Below are 26,826 nucleotides of genomic sequence, written 5' to 3'. Positions count from 1 at the left end.
ACAGCAATGAGCCTTGGTTGCGTTAAACTCCTTTTAAAGGGGAAGTGAGCCAAGGCAGTAAAAGAATTGCTAGGAGCTGGCTCCCACGGAACTGTTACCCGACCCAGGGTCAGGATCACACAGCAGATGAGATCATCAGCCAATCCATCAGCTGCTACAGGCTTGATTGGGTTCAGCCGTGTACTTGGCTCATGGTTTTGACATCACAGCCTGCACATCAAGACGTCTATGCCTCTGAGCTGTGACAGCCTGCTCACTTCGGTGTACCCTGAGCCAGACTGTAAGCTCCATGAGACTAGGGACGGTGCCTGTAGCTGGCAGCACTGAGTAACAGGCTGAGTGGACGTGGGAGGCCAGGATGTGGGTCCAGGCACCCAGTGGAGTCAGCTGCCTTGGCTTTCTTCCAGGCACTGCACAGCTGAGCCCAGATGGGGGCCCTGGCATTCCTGGGGCACTGTGTGGGGCGGGGGTGGGGCAGTGGAAGATCAAGTCTATCCCATCCCTCCCCCAAGTTGAACAGAGCCGCTCCAGCATGTGCATCCTGAAGCGAGGACAATAAACGACACCCTCGGCCCCTCCTGTAGAGGAGGTAAAGCTGTGGTCTCGGCTTCAAGCGCCAACAGCAAACAGGACCTCTAGGCTGGTATGTATAGCAGTAGCTCAGACCCTCCAAGTTCAAAGAAAACGGCCCTGAATACATTTCAAGCAAAAAATTCCCCACATGTACAGGACATAGAGCCCAGAAATGTCACCCAACTTCAGATCACAAGGAGGAAGAACTGTGGTTTTGCCATTAGTAGCCATTGTTATACAGCCCAGTTAAATCTACAACTGATAGGGAAAATCAGGATGGAAAAAACCAAGGTATCATATGAAACGTTTCTCCAAATTCAGACCAGTATGCATTTACAATTCAGTTGTAAAGCCTTACTCTCCAGTGGGTCAACTGTCCCAACCTCCTAAAGGGTAGATAGTTTATACGAGGACAAGAGGTGGGTGAACAGCCACCGTCCAAGGCAATGGGGCTGCCACAGAGCAGGAATGCGTTTCTGTCATTGTTTAGCACCTGGAGTCATTTTTTTTTAAGCATCGTGTTCAGCCAGCTGTGGTTATGAGTGGGAGTTTGGCCAGTACGTGGTGTTACTTGGTTGAAAATGCTTATGGCAAGCTTCCTAAGGACCACAAACAGCAGTGTACCTCCTGGAGCAAAGAGCCCTTCTACTCGTAAATTCTCTACCTCCAACCCCACCCGGCCCTGCCAGATCATCTTCCCAGAGCACAGGTCCCGTCACAGCCTCCACGGTTCAGAATCGCTGAGGGTTCAGAATCACTGAGCAGTTCCCGACTGACATGCGCCCCTCCATACACTGGCACATCCTCCCTGGTCCTTGGGGATCCGAACAATCTCCCCATGACTTGATGCTTCAGGGAAACGGAACTACAGCTGTTCTCCAAACCCCCAAGGCTCTTGGCCCTATCCCATGGCTCAGTGGTCCTGGACTCTGGGGTTCCATGGGCCAAATTTCAAACACACATTTGGGCACTGACATCGGTTGCCAAGTTTTTCTTTTGCAAGACGAGACACTTAAAAAAGACCTCTACTCCTACGGTCTATGGTCTCCATCTTATTAAAAAACAAAACCAGAGACAAAACGAGCAAGGATATACAGGACAAGGAATCATTTTACCTCTGTGAGAAACTTAATACATTGTCTCCGTTATTCATTTCACCTCTGACCAGTGGTAAGCCCACTAAACGCGGTCTGGGGCCCACTGCCTTGCTTATAGCACGTGGTCCTCAAACTTAAGCACGCATAAAAGAACCATCTGGAGAGTTCAGACCAGGTGTCCGGGCCCAACCCTCCATCCTGATAGGGCTGGTCTGGGGTGGAGCCTGGGGATCTGCTTTTCTAACCAGCTTCCAGCCGGTCTCTATCAGAGGCCCACTCTGTAGCACTGGCTACAAGGTTCTCTGCACTTCTTCCCTTCGTCTTCCAAGTGCGACCCAGATGTACCTTTCAGGAAGCCTCCTCAGGCTGTCCTGAGTAGAATACAATTTCTTGCTTAAACACATTCCCATCTATCTTTTTTTGGCCGTGACACATGGCTTGTGGGATCTGTTCTCCAATCAGGGATTGAACCCAGGCCACGGCAGTGAAAGCCCAGAATCCTAACCACTGGGCCACCAGGGAACCGCCCCCCCCCCCGCCCCCGCATCTGTCTATTTTTCTTAGCTGAGACTCTGGCATTTTTTGGCAGACAGCTCACTGTGTATCAATGTCCATTCTTTCCAAATTCTGACTATACAATGATAGTACCCAGGATTTTCAGCTGGGCACTGAAATAACGACTTTCCTAGTATCCTTTGCTGTGGTCATGGGGCTAAGTTCTGGCCAATGGGAAGTGGACGTTGGCTGATCTCCCCTCCTTCCAGTTAAACAGAATGAGGAGATAGTGGTGGCACTGGGGCAGTTACCAGGCCCACGAGGTGGCAGCCCTGTGTTTGACTTGAGGACGGTAGAGCAACAAGACAGCAGCCGGAGTCAGGACCAGCAGTCGCCGCACCAGCTCTGGGCTGACTGTTATTTACAGAAGAGACAGAGGAGAAACATCTTTTTGCGCAAGCCACCGATCGTTTGGCTTTTCTGTCGGCTTCAACCGCTCCAGCCCTACCTTGTACAGACCCTGGCTGTCCTGGGGGCACTGCTCTGTGGCACAGCCATGTCTGGCCTGGCAGCCCTGTAGGGCTCACACGCAGTCAGCCCTCTCAGTAACTCGTGGGAAAAACTTCCAAGAAAATAGGTTCCTTGCTTAAATATTTGTAAAATATTTTTTTACAAACCGTTATTTATAAAAAAAAAAACCCCAAATAATGGTATCATTCTGTGCTTTCTTTATTTGATAGCCCATCTCAGGATTAAAATCAAACAGAATTCTGAAGAAATAATCAGACTGGGGTCACAAATTTATACAAGAAGTTCAGTGTTGCCTTAAAAATATTACAAAGATAGAAATCTAAATGTTTAATAATTAAAATGTTTAATAATAATTAAAAATGTTTAATAATTCTAAAATGAATTTTAGAATGAGAAAAGTCTCATAATATAAACTTTAAAGGTGAAAAACTATAGGGGCTTCCCTGGTGGCGCAGTGGAGAAGACTCTGTGCTCCCAATGCAGGAGGCCCGGGTTTGATCCCTGGTCAGGGAACTAGATCCCGCATGCATGCCACAGCTAAGGAGCCCTCCTGCTGCAACTAAGACCCGGCACAACCAAATAAATAAATAATAAATAAATAATAAATAAATAAATATTTTAAAAAAAGGTGAAAGACTATAGAAATATAAAGCCGTTTGTAAGTTACAGATATACATGGTGGACTTCCCTGGTAGCACAGTGGTTAAGAATCCGCCTGCCAATGCAGGGGACACAGGTTCCAGCCCTGGTCCGGGAAGATCCCACATGCCGCGGAGCAGCTAAGCCCGTGCACCACAACTACTGAGCCTGTGCTCTAGAGCCCACACGCCACAACTACTGAGCCCACGCACCACAACTACTGAGCCTGCACGCCACAACTACTGAAGTCTGCGTGCCTAGAGCCCATGATCTGCAACAAGAGAAGCCACCGCAATGAGAAGCCCGTGAACCACAAAGAAGAGTAGCTCCCGCTTGCTGCAGCTAGAGAAAGCCCGCGCACAGCAATGAAGACCCAACACAGCCAAAAGCAAATGCATTTATTAAAGAAGAAAAGATATACATGGTAAAAAGCCTTTCTATCAAAATGTTAAAGGTTATCTCTGTGTGGTAGAATTAAAGATGATTTAATTTTTCTCTTGGCATTTATCTATGTCTTCCTCATTTCCTACAATAAACATGTTATTACTTTTAATTATTATTATTTTTTTGCGGTACGCGGGCCTCTCACTGTTGTGGCCTCTCCCGTTGCGGAGCACAGGCTCCGGACATGCAGGCTCAGCAGCCATGGCTCACGGGCCCAGCCGCTCCGCAGCACGTGGGATCTTCCCGGACCGGGGCACGAACCCGTGTCCCCTGCATCGGCAGGCGGACTCTCAACCACTGCGCCACCAGGGAAGCCCTGTTATTACTTTTATAATTGGGAAAAAAAGTGTAAAAACAAAAGAGAGAGAGAAAGAAGCAGAGAAGAGACCAGGCCCTCGTGAAGCCCCGCTGGTTCTAGGCACCCACCGGTCCCTCCCGAATGTCCTTTCCACCATTTGGCTTCATTCATGTGATCCGAAGGTGTGTGAACAAGTGAGAACTCTCGGGATGGACAGTCGGGTGAGCGCTGTGCTCCAGGCCTCCCTTTCCTGAGTCACAGGACAGCCTCCTGCATTCCCCCCTGGAGGTAGTTCTGGATTTCTCCAGAAACCACACCCCAAGGGCACACTTACCCGAGGCCACTGACGATGGCGATCTGGACAAGATGAGATCTGCTCTCTCCTGCCAGAGCCGTGGTGGCCGCAAAAGAAAAGTCAGGAACCAGCTTTCTTCCAGTAAGAATTATTTTTAATGGTTTAAAAATGAGTCTGTACAAAACCAGCACCACCATTTGGTGCTTCCAGTCCATGGGAGGGTCCCAAGGGTCTCTTCCAACACTATCTCTTTGGCCAATTGTGCCTGAAACCTCTGTAGAGACAGCACGAAAACAAGAGAGTTACTTCTTCCAGTGTGGCTGAACGTCGGCTCTCAGCCAGTTTATAAAACGTTGTGAACCTTAATCATGCAGAACGGAGGGAAAATGGACTGTCTGGGGGTTGCGAGGACTGAGCAGGGCAGCAGTGTGCCCCAAAACTCCAGCAGACAAGAGCGGGGCCGGAACGGCCGAGCTGACCGAGATCTACAGGCAGGTCCCTCCGTTACGGCCACAGCCTGGGGGCGAGTCCTGTGACCTCAGGGTCTGCCTCAAGGATCAGGGTTTCACACCTCTAACTAAAATATTCCTGAACAATGACAACCCACATTTGCTTACGGACTGTTTTTCTCATTCCTCAGAAACAAGCTGATCTAGGCAAACTTCAGACCTATTTGCTCCGAGGTGCCCCTGGGAAACCGTATGGTACCGGGAGAGCACTGAGGGTGACTGGAGCCCGGGGAGGCCGTGGCTGTGACTGGCATCCAGCGATCACCTCTCCTGTCCCAGCTCGTTTTCCAAATGACAAAGGGCGGGATCGGGTTGGGAGAGGCCGTCTGAAGGTCTTTCCACCTAAGGCCTCCGAGCCGCTCACCGGGTTTCCCGGGCCACGCCGGCCATCTGGCACGTACCTGTCTGACTTTCCAGTTGGAAAAGACATGCTTTTGTTTCCCATCGGCGGTTTAATTTTTTTGGCTGCAGTGCATTTCTGAAAAGAAGCCATTGAAGCTGAGTGACAACCATGACTGCAAGGCGCACAGGAAAACACCCCTGAGCTCAGATGGCCCATCAAGGACTCCAGCGCCACTGGTGTGACTTTGGTTTTCTTGCAACTGGACATTTCTGGGTGTTTCTGAAGGCGAGGCCATACAGATGAGCTACTGAAGAAACGGGAGGGCTCCACGTGGGCCTCGCCCCGCCCCCCATGCCAGACGTCCAGCCACCCTCTGCTCTGACTGGAAGCAACGCCCACGGTGGGGTGGGGGGGCAAAGGCAGGCCTGTGCCAGCAGCCACAGGGAGGGTTTCGGCCTGTGGCTGTAATTCCCATGGCAGCAAACAGAGTAACACCCTTCAAAACCACACACCCACTTCTATAGACTCTTTAAAACATTTTTTTCTTGCTAGAATAGTTGACGGGTATTGTCTGTACTTGGGAAGAAATGAGGTGAGGGAAAAGATATGCAAAAAGGATTCCTAGATGGACCTGTCTTCCAAGCAGTGGAAGAGGTCAACAAACACGCACCTGGAGCATGCTGGGGTTCTCAGTCTATTACTTACCTTGCCAGACGGTGGCTGCTTATTTGGGTCAAACTGGGAAGAAAGTGTGGATTTGCTGTCTCCTGAAAGGTAAGAGAAGAGACGCCGGTGATCGTGTGAGTGAGTGAATACACACAACAGACTTACTACCAGGCCGGGGGCACAACATTCAGGCAGTGTGGGCTGTCAGTCCACTACCCCTTTACCGAGAGAAACTTCTGGCTGATGTAACTTCACAGATCATGTTCCCAGTAGCTAAGGGCAGCCTGGAGACAAGGCTCATTTCTCACAGGTCTATTCTTAGGTCAGGGGCAGGTGGCTAAAGCACTGGCCACTTTACATCAAGGAAATCTATCTGGTTTCTGTGCAGGATGAAGCCACTGTCAGTAAACTGGGACCAGAGGTGACATTCCTGCAGAAAAGACTGCTGTGTTGCCAAGGAGGCTGCTCTGCAGTCAGGAATGCCAGCCTCAGCCCCTTCAAGGTAGACAGGCTCTCACCGGCTCAGGAAGCACAGAGCTTCATCTCCTGGACATCAGGTTTTCTCAACAAACCAAATCGTGTGTGTGTGTGTGTGTGTGTGAAAACACAAGCTCTTGTGAAGAAGGATGAAGCCACTATTAGAACAGACACCATTGTGCTGAACCACCAGAGCGGCTCCTACAAGTCAGTCCCAGGGGCTGAGGGAGGTGGGTTTCTGTCCGGTCACCACTGTGTCCTTGTCTTGCCCCTCACAACTCCTGCTTCGTGCCAGGTGTCAGGCAGAGCTGAAGCTCCGCCGAAGGCCCGCTGTTTCTTTACCCCATGTGACACGGCAGGTAGTCCTTGCAGGGCACCAGTTCTGGCCTCACCAGCAAAAGCCTTGAAATCCGACTTGCTGTAGTCATATGGGGTAAAATCTTTTTCTGGTGGATCTGGGTCTTTTAGCTTCTTGGAAATTTTGAGTCGTTTCTTGTCTTGTTTCTGTTCTGTCGTCCCCGGGTCACTTGTTGTTCGTTCCCTCTTCTTGGCAGCGTTCTCTAGCTGTGGATTGAACAGACCCGTAAGAGAGCAGCACGCCCCGCGTGCCCTGCAGAGAGCACAGCGCGAGGGACCCGCCGCCTCCTGGGCTGTAACGACTGATTCGGTGACGGGGAGAGGAGCGCCGGCGGGCAGTCTGGGCGGGGCTGCCGCCAGGTGGACCGAGACGAGCTCCCAGAGGGAGAATGACATCGGGCCACTTCGAAAGGCCGGGGCTGAGCATTCCAGAATGTTTGGGTGCCGGGGAGTGACACAGCTCCCAGGAGGAGTGGGACACAGCGCGGGCTTGAAGCCCTGTCTACTTCTACAGGCGAGGGGCACGTTTATCCCAAATGCGGAGGGAGGAACGTCGAAGAGGGATGACAGCGTCAACCTTCTCAAGGGGCACGAGGCAGCACCACTTGACAAGCCAGCATGAACTGGGAGGAAGCATTCAATCCAAAGCTGAGGGCAAGCCCTCCTGATGCTTGAGAACAATCCTGACCACAACCAGAAAACGCAGAAAAGCCAGCACGTACGGCGGCCTGCTGGCGGACGGACACGGCCTGCTCCGCTGCTGCTCCGCACTCCTCCTTGGCCTGGTCCCGGGCAGCTGCAAGAGAGAAAACCGTCTCTGTGCAGCCTCCGCCCTCCTCTGCCCACAGCGGTCGCCCCAGCTGCGCGCGCCCTCCCTGCCCCTCAGCCCCCTTTGCTGGTCCCACCCCACCTCCCCAAATCCCCACAGGGTGGCTGCCGTGGGGCTCGGGCCCAGATGCTCTTCTCATCACCCGCCGTCTCAGTCCACACCCACACCTGCCCCTCATGCACTGGCCTACGGGACACCTCTGAGGGTGCTGCGTCGGGATCTCAACTGTAACACGTGAAGGACCAGAACCAAAACCTCGTCCGCCTCAAACCGGCTCCCTCTTCAGCCTCACTGTCGACGGCAGCCCCACCTCCTCAGGCACTCAGGACGAAACCTCTCGAGTCCACGGACCACCCTTGAGTCCTCACCCCACGCTGTCGGCTTCACTACGGGCCACACCCAGGCTCTGACTTCTCACCACCTGCTCTGTCCCCAGCTCGTCCACGCCAGCGTCCCCTTGCACCTGCATTCCGGCCCTGCCTCCTGACCGGACTCCCTGCCCTGCCCTCTGCGCGGCTTCCAGGGGGAGGCCTCCACAGCCTAATTCAGCGCATGTCCCTCTTCTGCTCAGAACCCTGCAAGGCTCCCAACTCACTTGGAATTAAAGTCCTGACAACGGATTCCTGCTCTCTGCCCTCCCCTCCTTCCCGCCTTCCTCATCCCCGGGGCCTCCTGCCCACGCTGAGCAGCACGGCGAGCTGTGGCCTTGGCCTCGCTGGGCCTCCGGTCCGGTACCCTCCCCCCGATCGCTGCAGGTCTCTGCTCAATGCCACGTTCACTGACTGCCACGTTCACTGACTGCCGTAGGGAAGTAGCCCGGCGCCCCCTCAGGCCCATCCCCCAGCACTTCCTACCTCGCTCTCTGAGCAAGTACCCGCTGCCCTGACAGCTCACACATCTACCGGCTGACCGTCCGCCATCCCTCAGCAGGGTGGAGGCTGCTTTGCTGTATCTGGCACGTCGCTGAACGATTAAATCGACAGAACGACGTGCAAGGGCTGTTCTCTAACGAATGCGCTGAGTCTCTGAGGAAGCAGACGCTGCGCTACCTGTGTGCTCAGCTGCCTTCTTCTTGGCGGTTTCTTTACATTCTTTTTGTACCTGTACCTGGCTTGCCAGCTTCCAACGGTTGCTGATCTATAATGAAAACAAACAAAACAAAAAACTCCAGAACTCAGCCACCTAGGAATGCTTTATTTTTTTAATGAGGTGATGCAGAGCATGCTAACCTAGCAGGTATATACATTCTAGGTTATAAGTTCCATATCTAATGACACACAAAATAAAACCTCAGGCTGGCTTTATTTATAAGCTACTTATTAAGAAGGACACAGTACAGCTGTACCCCAGGCACGGGGCTGGATGCTCACATATGCACCCTCTCATTCAGTCCCTTCTGTGATCCTGGGACAGTGGCATTAACATCACCCCTGCTTTACGGACAGGAAGCAGTCTCGGAGAAGCTACGATAACTCGTCCAAGGGGCGTGGTTGATAAATGGCGGAGATGGATTCAAGGCGGGACTCCCGCAAGTCTGACGCGCTTCTTTACGGCACCACCTGTACCTGCGGCCTTAGAACGCATCTAGGTGGCAGGAACCAGCAAGCACGGTGAGGGACGGATGGCTGCTGAGTGTGCCACAGCCAGTGGGGGAAACCCTGCCTGACTCCCCGTCCAACAGCAGCAGGCTAACCAGCAGTGACAGGGTGGAGGCCCATCAGGGTGTCGGCCTGATTCTCTTGCCTAAAGGAAGAGTGGTGCTGGGAGCAGAGGGAGGCAGGCCACCTATCTGACCAGAGCGCTACTTTCTGCAGGGAGGAAGAGGGCTTTTAACAGACAATTCACATGCGGGCTCCCGGGAACATCTCACGGGGACCCAGGGAAGATGTGCTCTCATTCCTACTCATGATGCTGCTGAAGACAAACCACACGATACACGACAGAGTGCTTTAAAATGCAAGCCGCCACCTTTACGGACCTCATAATATTCATATATCAAAACGCACCCAGCTGTACATTTCATATCTCTGTACTTTACACCAAGTAAATTAAACTTCAATTTAAAAAAACAAAAACCAAAGATCTGTTTCTTAAAAAGTCCCCCAATGCTTTCGAAAATCTGATTAAAGTCTGGCTGCTCTCTCTGGAAACAATGCTTATATATGAAGTGCTTCTTGCATTCACTTTCAGGGAGGTTCACAGATGGGCTTGTTTAAAACAGAAACCTGGTTTAAGAAATTAAGAAGTCCCCTTTTCTTAGAAAGTCACTCTTAGAAAGGGTGACAAATCCACTTACTTCATAGATTTTCGAAGACGGATCGAACTTTGCTGTCTGAGAGACGTGAGCCCGGGATTCTAGTGAAGGCAGAAACTGGAGAGATGGAGACGCAGTCACGTTAACCGCTGAGAAACGGAATCCGGACCCAGAGGTCAGTGGCGCTGAGATGGGAGTTTTCTTGCTGGTTCCATCTTAGGAGGCCTCAGTGCAAAGCATCAGCCTGGCCGCGGCTGCCTGGCCCTCAAGTGGGGTCTTCTTTTTGGCTTTGTCTCAAAAGACCTGACCCCAGGTCTCAACCCACCGCCGGGGACGACTTCACAGTTTTGAGGCTTCCAGTCTCTGAACACTCTCAGCTTCTTTTCCAGGCAAAAGGTACCTACAGCTACAGAAAGCTCTGCCTCTTCTGTCAGCCCTTAACATACACAACCATTACTTACCATCCGAAATGGATTTTCAAAGGACTCCATTATGTTCTGGGCTTTTTTCTGTGCAACTGTTAATGGACCCTTTCCATTTTCTTCAGCACTAGGTTCCTGCAGGGACAGAAAATGATCACTCATGTAATCATTCTGTGACATTAAGATACAAGCAAGAGGAATAACAGTAACAGTAATGATACTAACAGTTGACATTCATTCATTCATTCACGCCATGCCGCATACGGGGATTTTAGTTCCCCAATGAAGGATCAAACCCGTGGCCCCTGCAGTGGAAGCACGGAGCCCTAACTACTGGACCACCAGGGAATAACTTAAATTTATTTTTTTATTTAGAACTTTTTTGGGACTTCCCTGGCAGTCCAGTGGTTAGGACTTGGTGCTTTCACTGCAGTGGCCCAGGTTCAATTCCTGGTTGGGAAACTAAGAGTAAGCTGCAAAAAAAACAAAAACAAAAACAAAAACAAAACAAAGCAAAAAAAATAAAAACAGACAAAAAACAGAAACAACCCCCCAACCCAAAGAAAAACCCCCAAAACAATTTTAATTTAAATTTTTAAAATTTAAGTATAGTTGATTGACAATATTAACGACTATTTTTTTTAAAGTCTCCCCTATGCATAAGGCACTGTAATAACCTGTAATAGCACATAGGAGGGTGTTTAATACATATCTATTGAATCAATGAATTCTCACCATGTGCTTACAACCTATGAGCTATGTGGCATTATTCTCACCATCTTACAGATGAGGAAAGTGAGGCTGGGAGAAGTTAAGAAAGTCTTCCAGAGCCTTGCAGCTAATAGGTGCAGAACAAGGATTTAAACCCAGGTCTGGCTGGCTCTAAAATGTGGGGTTGTAACCTGAAATTACCTGAAATTTAAAATCATACACCTTTATAGGTAACCAATGAAATTATGCAACAGAATGTTGCTTCCACCTGGGTTCATCAGCATGTGCTATCCTTTGGCTTTTTCTGTAGTTAGGCTCCCTGCCACACAGGGCACGAGGGGATCCAGCATCCTTTAGACCAGGCACAGCACTTACACGTCCACACAGCCGCAAGTTCACGCTCACATCTTTAGCTGCCTAATCACTTTGTGGCTCAATGAATTCTGCGGTCAACTAAAGCTCCTAGACTTCTTTTCACATGAAGCAAGACTAAATGTATGTAATTAAGTGAAAAGGAAAGTTTACTCCCGGGTGGTACATCTTGCAGGTGGTACTTCACCTCCCTGGCTTTGGCCCAGCATCCGAGTGTGGTGGAATAGCTGTGAACGGTGATCCCGTAACCTACTGGATCACCAGCTTCTTAACCATCTGAACATCTGCTAAGCTTGACACTTGTCTTTTTCCATATAGACAGTATTCTTGCTTCTCTTTCTCAGTTCCTTCTTTCTAGAAATTATGGTTTTTCCTTTCTACCACATCTATTGCTTGCTGTATTCAGAATTTTATCTGTGCGTTTTCCTTTTGTCCCTGGTCATTTCAGTATCTGTCCATCCTGACCAACAAATGCACCTTGGTCTTCCTTGTGCAAAGAACCTGCAGCTCAAGTCACTGGCGGAAAGGAGAAGTGTGCTGGGTGGGATAGACCGGGATAAGCTCTGTCGCATCCCAGCCCGATTCCAGGAACACGGCTGGGCTCAGGCGGGCCACAATGGGACTCCACACTGGATGGAGTCACTACCTACCAGGACTCAGCCTCTCTCTGGGATGGGGAACAAGCTCCTACCCACTTCCTAGTGCCTGATTTCCTGCAGCTCACTTCCTCTAACGAGCCAGACTGGAGAAATGCTCTCTAAATCTTCTCTTTTTCATCCAGAGCACATATAGGTGGTGCTGGCAGCTGTCAGGAAGGTATACACAGCACACACTCTTCATCGGAGACATCACTCCACCCCTTCTGGGAATCAGGGTGAACTGTCCCTTGACCGTGGATGTTCGGGAAAAGTCCCTGCTTATGCGCCCCTGGAGCCCACACCCACTTCCCTGGGGGGCCATCGGTGAGTATCAAGATGTCAACCCTCCCTTGAGGATCTCCTCACGCAGAGTGCACAGAGAATCCTCTGCCACCTCCCACAGACCTCCTCGTCAGGGCAGCAAACACCACCTGGCTGATGGCCTCCATGCCCACTCCCACCACTGCTGGCTTCTACTTCTGGTGTTCGGCTCAGAGGTGGCCACGACACTCCAGGCAGACGGCCTGTGTGATAAACCCAGTACGTCCCCCTGGTCTGTCTCCCCTCCCCGAAGATGTTACTCACGTTAAATAACGTGATGACAGCGGTAGCGATAAGGCATCCGGAGCCCGGCAGGGCCTCCTCTTCTTCTCGGGCAGTGGGGAGGCCCTCCTGCTTCTGCACCGGCACAGGCCCTACAGGGAGGGAAGTCAGCACGGTCGAAGCCTGTGGGATGGCACACCAGGCAGCCCCAGCTGTCCAGGATATTCCAGAGGGCTTTTCATTACCATTGGTTGCAATGAGAGGACAGCCGTCTGACGGGGCGTGGGAGCAGTCGTGGGGGCCGAAGAGAGCATTCTCCAATCTCTGCAACAAAAAGAAAGCACCAGGCTGACACGAACAACCTGCAAGCAGGGGGCAGCCTTCTGCCCGAGGTGTCAGGCCCTGGTGTCTGTCAGGGAGGTTGGGTCCGCGCTGGCTTTGACTGATGTCTCCCCCAAAGAAGCAATAATAAACACATCCCGGTACCTCAGGGTTGGGTGGTGGCCCGTCCTTCCTCACTGCAGCTGCAACTTCAGACTGAAAAGTAAAAACAAAGAGAACTTGAGAGAAGCTCCCTGAATTGACGAGACACACATTTCTTGCCCCTCAGCGCAGGAGGGTCCGTTCACTAGACGGTGTTTTTCTCAAGAGCCCAGAGATCTTCTCTCATCCCTTCATCCCTTCCAGTGCCTGGCACTATAATTACTTAGTGCTCAATAATTATTTGTTGGATGAAAGAATAAAACCTTTTATCATAACAAGGCACAATGTGGAAGGACTCCAAAGAGCTTGATAAAGATTCTTCTCTTGTCACCAGCGTTTCTCTCTTTACTTGGAAAAAGTATAGAGCCAAGAAAGAAATTTTAACATGAAGACAGTAAATATGTTTATCCTCAGATTCTCTTCTTTTTCACCTTTTCAAAGGGGCTGATTTTAAGTCTTCTGGAATCAATAATCTTTCAAAAGATTGTAAACATGATTTACCACATGCTGACACTACTTAGACAAAACATGAAAAACTGTCCCAATAAAACACAAATCAAAACATGCAGGGCTTCCTCGGTGGCGCAGTGGTTAAGAGTCTGCCTGCTGATGCAGGGGACGAGGGTTCGTGCCCCGGTCCGGGAAGATCCCACATGCTGCGGAGTGGCTGGGCCCGTGAGCCATGCCCGCTGAGCCTGCGCGTCCAGAGCCTGTGCTCCGCAACGGGAGAGGCCACAGCAGTGAGAGGCACGTGTACCGCAAAAACAAAAAAACAAAAACAAACAAAAACAAACCAAAAAAACATGCAAATTTACCTGACATCTTGCATTATCTACACAAAAGCAGAGGCATGCTGGTGTGTGCGTGCCCATGCGTCGCACATAGACGTAGATGTATGGATCTGGATTATGGGCCGGGGACCCTGCTTTCATCTAAATTTTCCTAAACTTTAGCATCTCCTTCACAGTTAGCTCTTTCTGAATTCCCCTCTTCTATCCAAGGTTCTCATGTTTCCCATCACCTTGGCTTTATATGTGGAGTGAACTGTCCTTGACTCCACCTCCGTTATTTTCAAATCCACTTGCCAGTCGGGGAATACCTCTAAAGCACTTAGCATCGTGCTCCAAAAGAAATGGCAGGGAAGGGCTTCCCTGGTGGCACAGTGGTTGGTTGAGAGTCCGCCTGCCAATGCAGGGGACACGGGTTCGTGCCCCGGTCTGGGAAGATCCCACATGCCGCGGAGTGGCTAGGCCCGTGAGCCATGGCCGCTGAGCCTGTGTGTCCATAGCCTGTGCTCCGCAACAGGACAGGCCACAACAGTGAGAGGCCCGTGTACCGCAAAAAAAAAAAAAAAAAAAAAAGAAATGGCAGGGAATTCCCTGGCGGTCCCGTGGTTAGGACTCGGCGCTCTTACTGCTGAGGGCCCAGGTTTGATCCCCAGTCTGGGAGCTAAGATCCCACAAGCCACACGGTACAGCCAAAAAAATGAAAAAAAGAGCTGGCAGCTGTTCTCTCCATCTGTTATTAAGTCCCATCGATCTTTTCTTCTGAAGATACTTCTTGTACCCGTCCTTTGCTTTCCATTTCTGTGACCAACACACTCATCAGGGCACTATCACTTCACTCTGGACCACTGCCCGTTTTCCAAAACGAGCTCCCTGTGCTGAGATCCCCACTCCATTTTATCCCTCCGGGTTAACTGCCTCTGAACAACAGCTAACCAGCCCATTAGACATCATTAGACATCACTGACTCGTTGGATGATCAAAGATAAGGTCATGAAAAAAAGGATGAGTTTTAGCTTTTGATTATCATAAAGATACACCCACTGGATTTCCTAAATCCTATTATGTCTTCAGGATTTTTTTAGAATGGAGACCAGCTCACGTCCATAGGACACCATAAGGAGTAAGACACTGGCAGACAGGGTTGAGAACCTGCTGAGTTGGGAACGTTTAGCAGAAAAGCTTTCTTACCTTGAGCAGGGGCATCTCTCGCGCCTGCTGAATTAAAAGATGCATTTCATTGATCTGCTGCCGTACAAGAGGTGGCACAGGGTTACAGCAGGCTATGATGCCCTGAGGTTCCCTGAAGGCAAGCGAGAACACACTCAACTCATCGCCTAGGAACACAGCCCTCAAAGGCTCCAGGAAAGGACAATAACCAGATAAAGCCAGAGCACGGAAAGCTCAGGTGGACACCAAGGAAACACCGTCATGTCCGGGCAGCCCAGCCAGCTGCTCCTAGACGTGCTCCCTGCTGCACTGAGCCTTGAGCAGAAAGCCTCTTACAGCTGCCTCCTGCTAACCGGGAGAGCTGGAAAGAAGGGCCACAGCTCTGCTGTACTGCGATACTGCAAGGAGGTGATAGAAGATTATGAACTTTGATTCTCTGCTTATACTTCAATTAACATCATAAAACGTCTAAAATCATAAGATAGCTTAATTTGGAAGAAGGTACAGACATTTTCCTTCCTTGTAAGTGGACGCTATAGGCTCAGAGACTTACATGGGACTCAGTATAAGGCATATCCAATGAAACAGTTCCAGTTCAGAAGTTTTACTGCCTAAATGGCAGCCCAAGGGCAGAGACTGCATTCCTTGGTGCTAACTTCCTTGAGCACTAATCTTCTCTGAGTAAACAGCCTTGAGGCAATAACAATCAGGGAAGCTGGACTGTGAAGGACAACTCTTCTCTACTGAGAAAGTCCGCGAGCATATTAATCAGGTCTCACTCACTTGGGCAGTTCCTCAGCTATCTTTAGCATCATATGGTTTGGAAGGACATATCTGGAATAAAACACACAACAGGATCACATTAAATTCAGCCAACAAGTTCCACTATATGCTATAACCCTGGGAAAACAACCAACTTTCATGGCAAAAAGGGAAAAAAGTCCATTATTTCCTTGTTACCAGACCTGGCAAGATTAAAAGAATCTCTAGTCTCTTACCCATAACTTTCATCTTCCCTGCGAGCAGTTTTATCCCTCCAGGCAAACAGCAGCTGAAAGGCCGTTAGTTGCTGTGTGTTGAGATGTTTCTTTTGCTTTCTATACAGTTCCAGGTAAGATTCATCCGTGAAGATAGGTTTGATGAATTTCTGCAAAATATTATCGAATATTCAAGATCAGTGGGAATCAATACTGTGCCCTGGGCTCTTCAAGACACTGGGCTCTTTTCATGAATGCAAAGAGCAAAGCAAAGAACAAGTGGGACCTGAGCGGAACCCGGGTGTCGGGCTTTACCTTGAGGCAGATGTCACGGCTCCGCTGCCACTCCACCTGCAGCTGCGTGGGCTGCTCGTTGCCACGCTCCCACAGCTCCAGCCTCATCTTATCATAGATGTAAAGCAGGTAATGAGTGTCGTCTCGGGCATAGTTGAGCATTTCCTCAGGCAGAGGTCTAGAGTTGCAACAGAGAACATTGTTTCACACCCTTCCCCCTGGGCGGCAATTCAACTTGTCTACGCTGCTGGAGCTAAGACATTTTTGGTTCCTTCTGATATCAAAGATTCTCTCCCGGCCAATACTACAGTTCTACCAGCATCTCCTGCATCTTCATATGACAAGCCACTCTTTTCACAGCTGGGTAGAAAGGGCAGCAGGGCAAGGATGTGGTTAAAAATAAGGGCCCTGCTGTCCTGAGTTTGAATCTTAGCCCAGTGTATGGCACGTGGCATGGGTTAAATAACAGGTAATGGTTTTTAGATTTTATCATTTTCATCTTACATTTGGACTTCACTAGATTCTCTTTAGAAATTCTGGCATGAGAAGTGGAGAAAAGCTTGGTGCTTCTCCATACAACAGCTGCAACCTCAGAGAGGAAGCCGGCCATCTGAAAATGACCAAGGTGAGCAAGAATCCCACAAAGTATGGCCAAGACTCTGTTACAGCCTTTGACTACAGTAAACACTGACTATAAGGCTAAGTCAGCGCTGCACCTTAGAATCCTCTCACACCTATGGGAGACCATCTCACACATACACAAGCAACCCTATCCGGGAGATGTGAGTTACAAACAAGAGACTGGCGTTGACAAATGCTGACATGGTGCGGCTCTTTCAACTACTATTTCCATGAAGCATAACACACTGTTTATCTAAGATAGTAATTCCCAACTTTTTCAAATAGGAAGCATTTTTTTAACCAATCCATTTAAAAATTTTTAAATTCCTCACATTACAGAACTAAACTGAAATTTACTAACATTCCCCTCTATGTAACATAATCAGCCCAACATAAACTTCATTGTTATTCTAAAACTTCCAGTTGTCCTTATGCAACGAAAACAACTGGAGAAAAGCCCAACGACATTCAACTGAAGATTCAAATGGTGTTACAGCCTGCACAAAGGTCTCCAGGAGTGGGAGTTAATGAACGCCGAGGCCTTCTTCTGCCATCCCCATTTCCTGGTCAAGAACAAACTAACCGTATTCTCCAATCGGCCAGCTGATACTGCTTGTTTGATTCCACGTTGCAGTAGAGCTTCAGCAGATGGTCGAGGGAGTGCCTGCCCAGGTTAAGAAGGCGTGCTGCCTGATGGGTATCAAACATGTTCACCACGTACAACCCAAAGTCCTTCTGTAGCCATTCTATGTCTGAATCGGCACCGTGGAAGACCTGAAAACAAAACCACAGTCAGGCAGTACAGTGGCACAAGGCCACTTATACTCTGAAATGAACTCTGCCCCTAGGTTATTAGAACACTGGAATTAGAAGACAGGATAAAGATTAAGATGGGTTCAGTTTTAAATGCCTCTTTTAATTTGGGCCACAGCCTTCTACACTCCTAATTGCATACTTGTAACTGCTAACAGCTGATGATTCTAAGAAACCTGCTCTGCTAACTTCAAGGGTAGTCATTAAGTCCAAACAATCTTGAGAGCATGGGCTCACTGCAGTACTCATCAAAGTGATTTAACATTTTTCTGGGTGGTAACGAGCTAAGCCTTAGCTCTTCTAACAGGGGTTTAGAAACAAAAGCAGTTTAGCATGTGGTGCCCTAGTGTGAAGTTACTGTTATTTCTCTCAACTTTATTGGGTCTACGTTGAAATGATGAAAACAGTAAACTGAAAAGCACCTAAATCTTGCACTCACGTGCAAGAGTGGGACTGACCTTAACAATAGCTGGGTCTGTGAGGCTCTCATTGAGAATGTACATGTCACTGCGAAGCTCCAGGGTGTCAACGATGAAGTCTTCTGTCCGGGTGGAAATCTGCATCAGGCAGGTGAGCCCTAGGAAGCTCCGGTAAGAGTGGTGCTAAAACACACAGAAAGAAGGGAGAACAGGAGAAAAAGATTTTACCAGGCTTACCTTTACCGATTTTGAAGTCAGTTATAAAGCAGAGTAATATAATTAATTTCTACCAAAAAGTAGATTTAAATTAGTACTAATTCTGTATTTCTTGAGTAGGTCAACGCACAGGAAATGAAAATTTTCATTCCAGGTCATTAACAAGTTACCTCCAAGTCTACAGCAAATTCTTGACACTTCAGGAGCTTTTCATTGAGTTCCACTAGTTCATCCAGCGAGGACACGAAGTGGCAGGGTGTCTCTCCTACAGGTCTGTATAACTGCATCACAGAAGTACGGGCAGAAAGAGCAGACTGTTAAGAATCATCTTTCATGTAAGTACCAAAATTAAGAGTTCAAGAAATAATCCAAAGTCATAACCTTCTACTTTAAAAATATTTAAGGAAAGCCAAAATTACATCCAGTAATCTATGTATTTGATTCTTCCTGGGCTACTTGGGTACCATCCATCAGCTAAGGTTGGGCACTTACCTGAGGCTCTGGCTTTTGAAGGACTGAGTCTGGTGGAGTGAAGTGATCTAGTTCGTACTGATAAGGATGTGCAAACCTGAATCAATAAAACAAAAAGAAAAATCTTTTTGATTAATTCCATGATTCAAGGAAGAACAACTGCTTTAATCCAATTCGTAAAAACAAACAAGAAAAGACCATTGTGAAAATATTTTTAAAAGCATCATTGTTTCAACAACGATTCAAGTGCATCAAAAAAAAAAAATTGGGTGAAACTTGTTCACCCTTAAAGTATGATAATTCAAAATCGATTCATTTATACAGATTTGAGCACTAATTTGCCGAACACTGTACGGCTGCTGTTGTGGATGATACAGAAAGGTGAGATACGTAACTCCTTGTGGTTTGGAATAACGAATCTGTGAGGTGAGAGAGAGTGGTCAATACCTCAGTTGGTCATATACCAAATGATGTATTTTTTTCAGTTCCTCTATCAGATACTTGCATAAAAATCCTAAGTCTCTCAGTTCCTTGAGGGCAGGGCTGCCTTTCATTACCTTTATTTCTCTAGCACTCAGCTAGTGGCCTCACAGTGCAGAGCTGGGGCTGAGGCACAAACGCTCAGACACTCTGGCTGCGTGTGAGAAAAAGACCAACACTGAGGAAGTTTTCATCACCGTTTTTCTTTGAACTGAAATCAAAGTCCTCTTGTCTGTTTTAAGCAAAGTTTTTCCAAGATGCTTATCCTGCCAGTGAGAAATGTCTTTTCTGTACTGAATTTATTGGTGAGCATTACCTTCTTGTTTGCATCCACACCTAACAAGAAAGGCAGAGTGGTACACAGGAAGGACAATTTTAAGAAAACTTGGGCTTAAAGTTCTAGTTCTGTGGGAAGTTAGCATCCCTAATTTTGTTTTCTCATCTGTCCAATGGGGACGAGAGCAACTGGCAGCTCTCAGGACTGCATGAGGGCTACGTGAGATGGTGCTTGTGCGAGGCCCTCTGCGAACACAAGCAGGAGGTTTAATCGATAAGATGCACGTCAGGATAAGGACTCCTCAGATTCTGTTCTCATTCACACGTTACAGAAGTGACACAGAGTGAAAATGCGGCACGAGGATGAGGGCCACGGCAGGACGTTCAGACAGGCAAACACTTACATGTCCTGCTCCACCTGCTGGGTTCTCTGCTGGTGGATGAAATCTGCCAGGGCAGGGGGGACATCCAAGTCCTCTGGTCGGTCCTGTGGGCGCTCCCGCCTTTCTTTAGAGAGTGCTGGAGACCCAAGCAGTGACAAAGACACATTCACATCTTGTCTAGTTATGGAGGGTTAACTGGCTCCCTCTGAATTTGAAGAAAGGAAGGTGGGAGGGATACCTTTTCCCCTTGATTCGTTTTTGTTGGGCAGAGCTGGCACTACTTACCCTGAGGGAGGGGTTTCTGAGCATTGGGCTTGATGAAGATTTTAGGAAGGAACGGCGTGTTGGAATTGTCAACCTTCTCTCGGAATTTAAGCTGAGGCCGGACGATGTTTTTTGCATGAAGCAGCCGGAATGTTTCACATTTTGTTTTTTTGCTATATTCTCCTGCCTATGATCAACAAATATAAATACTTTATAACACAGCAACTTGATGAATTAGAATAAATTCCAATTTATGCCTTCCAAAGACCACTCATTTAAGAATGTCTGTGTGTGTGAGACTGGGGGGTTAGACAAGAGGGTGTAATTAGGTTGTGTCTATTTATGAGAACAACTTAGGCAGTGGCCAGTTCTGTGTCCAATAAGTTAAAACAGAAATGCAAATCAGAATGGGCAAGGGCCCTACTGCAAAGCTGACACTGAAAGCTCTAGTTCACCTGAAAAGCAGCCCTCACCTTCCGGTTCCAGCTGGACACTATGGTTTTAGGGACCTGCAATCCTGCAGGGAGGACAGGTTGTTGATTCTTATTCACACCTGATGCTTCATCCAGTAAAATGCCCTAAGAGTAAAAGAGACATTAATTTAGTATCTTCCTTTCAGGGTTAACAGAGCTAATTACCTAAAATTTTTACGAAATACATTCAGAGAATTATGTGCGAGAGTACACACTTATAAGGGTGGATCACTGTAGCAGAGGTGATTAGAGAGTCATCAATCGCAAATAAATGAAGCATTATTTGCTCAATGACAGGGCTGTTATCAGGCACTCCCTACCCTTGATCAAGTCTCTTTACAGTTCTGAATTGGGCTGAAAATTCAAAAGTGATTCAACAGTATGCTGTGGCCCACTAAAATAATTAAAAAGACCCTAGACTGTATTAAACACAGAGGTGCGGTATTTAGAGTGAGAATGAAGCGCGTCCTCGTCTACTTTATAAAGATGTGGAATCTCAGTTTGGGCACCATTAACAGAGGTGCACCCAGCTGATAAATGCCAGGACTTGAAATCATAAAGTACGAGAAACCACTGAAAGACCTGTGGGCATTTAGACCATGGAAGAGATGACTTCAAGGGACAGGAGAGCATGATTTAAATATCTGCAGGACTGTCACATGGCTGAGAGTTAGATGTGTTTTGGACAATCTGTGTGTATTTCTGTAAAGAATGTTATGCTGTAGTATTAGGTGTAAGTAGACAGTCAGCTAGATCAAATGATTCACATCTCCCTCCAATTATGCAAGTCAAGGTGTTTAGCAGACTGTGGATAATAGTAAAAATAGACGAAATTTTGGTTCGGATCTGTATCCAGAGGCCTCTTCTCTTGCAACAAAATGGGATTCGCAAATCTGGAAGGTAGATTACTAATACAGCACTTTAAAAACAGCCTTTCCCCGGGGCAGTGATACTCTGAAGTGATATATCTGAAGACAACTGTGTTATTTTTGGGAAGAAGAAGCCAACTAGCAGAGGGAGGGAATGTCATTACAGGCCAGAAATGCTAAACTTCCTTTCTTTTCATTTCCTAAGGTGCTTGGGTTTCTTTTCATATTTAATAATACGAAAGTTCTTCATCTGTTAGTAACCTTAAGAGTAATGTGAAATACTCACCACTCTTTCCAGAATAACATCATTGGCATCAACTAGCAAATCAAACTTGTCCTCCAGCTCAGTCACTTTATTCTGATCCTTAATGTTGCTTCGACATCCATGGTACTGCATTACCCTACTCATGCTAGAAAGGACAGGAAAACCAAAATCAGCTTGTATACTTTTATTCATTTGTTTATAATCTAGGAGAAAGCTCCCAAGGCTTGGCTTAGACTATTCCCAATACTTTTTGATCAAGCTAATAAAACCTGCACCCTTTAGCAAAAAACATTGCTAGTTGTATGGCACTGGGCAATTCACTGAATCTCACTAAGACTTATTTTTCTCATCTATTATTTGAGGGGGTGGAAGAAACTATCCCAAAGCTTCCTTTAAATTCTAAAAAAAAAAATACATAACACTAAGTAAATAATATACTCTGCATTCATTGTTTTACCATGAAATCTAAAACAGATTCTCTAATTCTGTCATGCAACAGTTAAACAAAATCAATGTTTGTGTAATGCCTGTCCTAATACACTTATTAGAAAGTTATTACTAAAAAAGAAACTAGATTAAAAAGAAAAAGAAAGCTAATACTTGTGACTTTCCAAGTTGTGTGAGAGAATCTTGGATCTAGGTTTTCAAGTCCCATATTAATTAAAAAAGATTCATTGTCTATAGCTGCAATAGTCAATATATATTTTAAAAGTAAAACTCAAAATTTACCAAGTAACATTTCCCTAATTAACATTTCCCACTGTCTCATTTTTACATTTTATAGCTCTAAAGCACAGAAAATTATGGTAAGAAAAAAACAAATTTCAGGAAAAATCATCTACTTCTTTATAGTCTTTTTTTTCAACATGAGAAACCAATATACAGTACTTACCACTGAAGCAACCTGTCTCCCTGTGTTTCACAAAATGCCTGGAAGCCAGGAAAACTTCGGTAAAAATCATACTCATCACCAAACTGTGGTAGGCCCCCAGATGCCTTGGTGACTGCCACCACTGCCCCAAGAGCAAACTGTCAAAAACCAGAAAAACAAGCATGTTTTAGACACGGATCACCATTCATTCAGCAACTCATTTTTTTTCAGGATCTACTATATATAATGAATTGTGCTAGATGATGAAGACCTTCATGCATCCAACAAATATTCACTTACTGCCGATTTTACACCAAGCCCTTATGATACAACAGTGAACATGAAACCAAGTTTTGGAGCTTACATTCTTGGGAGAGTAGGGAGAGAAAGAACAAATACATATATAATATGACTAATATTCAAAACAGCCTGGGTTTGAGTCTTGGCTCTGCTACCTATTGACTGTGACCTTGGGCAAGTTATTTTATTTATTTGAACCTTAGTTTCCGCCTTTGAAAAATAGGCATAAGGGGGACTTCCCTGGTGGCGCAGTGGTTAAGCATCTGCCTGCCGATGTAGGGGACACGGGTTCCCGATGCAGGGGACACGGGTTCAAGCCCTGGTCCGGGAAGATCCCACATGCCGCGGAGCAACTAAGCCTGTGTGCCACAACTACTGAGCCTGCGCTCTAGAGCCCACAAGCCACAACTACTGAGCCTGCGTGCCACAACTACTGAAGCCTGTGTGCCTAGAGCCCATGCTCTGCAACAAGAGAGGCCACTGCAATGAGAAGCCCGTGCACCACAATAAAGAGTAGCCCCCGCTCACTGCAACTAGAGAAAGCCTGTGTGCAGCAACGAAGACCCAAGGCAGCCAAAAAAGTAAATAAATAAATAGATGTAATCTCTCATTATTAAAAGAAGAAGAAGAAAAAAAAAGGGCTTCCCTGGTAGCGCAGCGGTTGAGAGTCCGCCTGCCAATGCAGGGGACATGGGTTCGTGCCCTGGTCCGGGAAGATCCCACATGCCGCGGAGCAACTAAGCCCATGCGCCACAACTACTGAGCCTGTGCTCTAGAGCCTGCGTGCCACAACCACTGAAGCCCCTGCGCCCAGAGCCCATGCTCCACAACAAGAGAAGCCCGCGCACCGCAACCAAGAGCAGCCTGCGCTCACCGCAACTAGAGGAAGCCCGCGTGCAGCAATGAAGACCCAACGCAGCCAAAAATAAATAATAATAATAATAAAAAAAAAGTATAAGGGACTTCCCTGGCGGTCCAGTGGTTAAGACTCTATGCTTCCACTGCAAGGGGCACGAGCCACGTGGTGTGGCATGAGCCATATGGTGCAGCAAAAAAAAGAAAAAAAAGACAATATAAGAATATTCTAGATCTTTTGGATAAGCAATTTAGAATGGCTACTGTCCACAGCTGGACTAGTGTTTATGGCTCAGTTAGTGCCAAGTAGGTCTCTATTTTAACTGTTGTGTGATAATGAGAAAAAACCTGAAGTGGCTGTCATAGGTAAATGACAGTTGGTCATATCAAGGCCAAGTGACATTACTGTGAGTTGTGTAATAAATGTTTTCCAAGAAAAAAAAAAGAGAGAGAAAGATGGGAACTTGAATCATGGTGGGGTACATGGTAGCACTGAGCCACCCAATCAGGACCATGGCTAGTGGCCCAGGAACTATTCAGAACCAAATAAATGAATTAATAACAACATCTGCTAATGATGAATTAGATATAATGTGAGTGGCGTTTTGGAGGATCTGTAGTGCTAACTTACAAACTATTTTAGTTTCATGGTCTTGGAAGAGCTATGCATGAGGTGTTTAATCCCAGGTTGGTTTGTTCATATTTAAGCACCAATAGACAAATAATGTAAATGAACTCTATGTTCCTTCGAGGAGGCATTGATAAATGTTCTATGGCACCTCCAGGAGGGACACTCGGTGGCAGCTGTAACAGGTGACATTAAACCCAGGGGTTGGGATTATGTAGGATTGGCCCTCAAGAGAGGGAAGAAGCGCCATCCCGGCCGCGGGAGGCGTAAAGCAGCCAAGTCTCTCTGGAGAGTTGGTCGGGTGGCTCAGACCTGGGCGGGGTCGGGGTCGCGAAGGCTGGGGACATCAGGGTGACCAGAAAGCCCTTCCCACGAGGCGGAGACGGTTCTCCATACTCGGGACTACATGGGCTCAAACGGAAGATCAAGGACCCGGGGGAGTGTGGCGTCCCCGGGTGTCAGCGTGCGAGGCCCCATCCCCGGAGGATGAAGACTGTGCCCGGCGCGGGGAGCGGCCCCTAGACCCCCTCCCGAGGCTCCGCTGCAGCATGCGCGCGGCCGCGTGGGCGGCCTCCTAGAGGGTCTGCGCCTGCTTCCGGTCAGCCGCGGGCGGCTCCCTGTGCCCCCGAGGCCTCACGAGCTCACCTTCACGAAGCTGTCTGCATCGGGGAAGCCGGGCAGCACCATCTCCCCGTCAGACTCGGTAGCGCTTGTCGCCGACTGGGCCTTGGACTCTCGGGGACTGGGAAGCGCCATTTTTCCGGCTTGCACGGCTTTTCTCGCGAGAGTGCCTCAGCCAACGCGACGTGCACGCACTGCGCATGTGCGAAGGCTATTCTTGAGTTGGGGCGGTATCAGCTGAGTACCCCACCCGGGGAATTTGACGTTTTTCTTTAACTTCGTATTATTTCATGACAGCAACCCAGTGATTTACGGTAAGACCTGGAGGACCCAATTATTCTTATATTTAAAGCTTGCTCCTCCCAGGCTCTGGTTCCGTGGCCCCCTCACTCACTTGATTTGACTCCTGCAGTTATCCCCTCTCTGGCGTCATCTATCTTTTCCCTCGCTGCTGGTTCATCCCTAACAAACTACAAGTATTCTGGCATCTCTCCCAAATAAAAGACAAGCTAGAAAACAACACTCCACCCCACACTTCCTTCCAGCCCCTGTAACATTCCTCTTGCCCTTTATAGGTAAACTATTAGAAAAGGCGTCTATATGTTCCTACCGTAGTTACCTCCAGTTCTCTGGAACGCCTCCAATCAAAGGTTCCTCCCCATCCACGTCTTAAAGCACTTAGTGTGAACTCAAACATTTCTTACATGAATGCCTGGAAGAGCTCTTGTTAGGAGGTTGGCAGTATTGGGCAGCTCAGGGGTGGATTTGGGAAACCCGGTAGGGTGTGTGCTCTTTCCTAAGATCAGGAGTGGCACACCCTTAATACAATTTGTTTGGCTTAGTAAATGTTAGCTGTTATCTTTTTTTTTTGGCTGCACCTCACGGCTGTTAGGATCTTAGTTCCCCAAACAGGGACTGAACCCGGGCCCCAGCAGTGAAAGCGCTGGAGTCCTAACCACTTGACTGCAGGGAATTCCCATGTTAGCTGTTAATCAGAATATCTTATTAACAGAATGCTTGTTTTTCATTCTCCCTGCCCCCCATTTGTGTTCCTCAGGTACACAGGTACCCTGGCCGAACAAAGGCCGAGGCTAGAGTAGTTCATTTTTACAACTAATATTTTGAGCACTTAATTCATATAGTTCAACCTAGGCTGTGCTGAGTGCTTTACATGGATTAGGTCATCCTCAAAACAACCTTCTGGGGTAGATCCACATTTTCAATGGAGGAAACAAACACAGAGATTAAGTAACTTATCCAAAGTCACACAGATAGGATGAGACGGCGTTGAGATTTGAAACTAGGTAATTTGATACCACAGCCTTGACTCTTACTGCTTTACCTGCCTCCAAGAGATTTAAGGCCCTCCCTTCACACATCTTACATGAAACTATCCTGGATCGATAGGGGAATTAGACTGTCTTTTAAGGCCTCCGTTAGCATCTCACCTTCTTCTGGTAACTCATTTCAACAAAGTCAGAGGTTTTGCTTAGGTATAACTTAAAACCCATTGGAGGGATTCCCTGGCAGTCCAGCGATTAGGACTCTGCACCTCCACTGCAGGGGGCATGGGTTCAATCCCTGGTCGGGGAACTAAGATCCTGCAGGTTGTGTGGCCAAAAAGAAAAAACAAAACACAACAAAAAAAACCATTGGATTCACCAAACATCTTAATCCCAAGGACTCTCATGCCCTAAAGAATATGTCCTTACCACTGATGGCCACCATTTTCCTGAGTCCGTTATTTCCCATGGCCTTTATCTTTTGTGAATGGTATCGCTGTAGTCATTGATAGTTAT

General features: G+C 47.7%; 1 protein-coding gene across 1 annotated transcript; it reads right to left on the bottom strand.

The window, feature by feature from the left end:
* Positions 1-3,449: 3,449 nt before the first annotated feature.
* EXOSC10 (exosome component 10) lies at positions 3,450-25,210 on the bottom strand. The gene is made up of 25 exons (XM_030878579.3): positions 25,052-25,210; positions 22,645-22,781; positions 21,774-21,897; positions 20,619-20,723; positions 20,167-20,332; positions 19,903-20,017; positions 18,764-18,839; positions 18,442-18,552; positions 18,095-18,238; positions 17,407-17,597; positions 16,224-16,380; positions 15,930-16,078; positions 15,715-15,765; positions 14,953-15,064; positions 12,980-13,030; positions 12,739-12,817; positions 12,536-12,645; positions 10,269-10,364; positions 9,850-9,924; positions 8,603-8,690; positions 7,447-7,520; positions 6,760-6,931; positions 5,930-5,991; positions 5,283-5,359; positions 3,450-4,646 (listed from the first exon to the last, which is right to left on the bottom strand). The coding sequence occupies exons 1-25, from the start codon at positions 25,160-25,162 to the stop codon at positions 4,616-4,618; spliced, it is 2,664 nt and encodes an 887-aa protein (XP_030734439.1). The 5' UTR covers positions 25,163-25,210; the 3' UTR covers positions 3,450-4,615.
* Between the last annotated feature and the right edge of the window lie 1,616 nt (positions 25,211-26,826).

This window comes from Globicephala melas, chromosome 1, assembly GCF_963455315.2.
Source record: "Globicephala melas chromosome 1, mGloMel1.2, whole genome shotgun sequence".
NCBI classification, from domain to species: domain Eukaryota; kingdom Metazoa; phylum Chordata; class Mammalia; order Artiodactyla; family Delphinidae; genus Globicephala; species Globicephala melas.
The sequence above is the reverse complement of the archived record's forward strand: the minus strand, read 5'-3'. Positions and strand labels throughout refer to the sequence as shown.

What these genes read in the sequence shown, in the direction of transcription:
- EXOSC10 (XM_030878579.3), bottom strand. Translation starts at nt 25,162, where the DNA reads ATGGCGCTTCCCAGTCCCCGAGAGTCCAAGGCCCAGTCGGCGACAAGC. An exon ending in AATTTGCTGTAGACTTGGAG is followed by an intron (nt 18,239 to 18,441) that starts GTAACTTGTTAA and finishes TGTGTGTTTTAG; the next exon opens with CACCACTCTTACCGGAGCTT. An exon ending in GAAGGCAGCTGAGCACACAG is followed by an intron (nt 7,521 to 8,602) that starts GTAGCGCAGCGT and finishes TCTCTCTTGCAG; the next exon opens with CTGCCCGGGACCAGGCCAAG.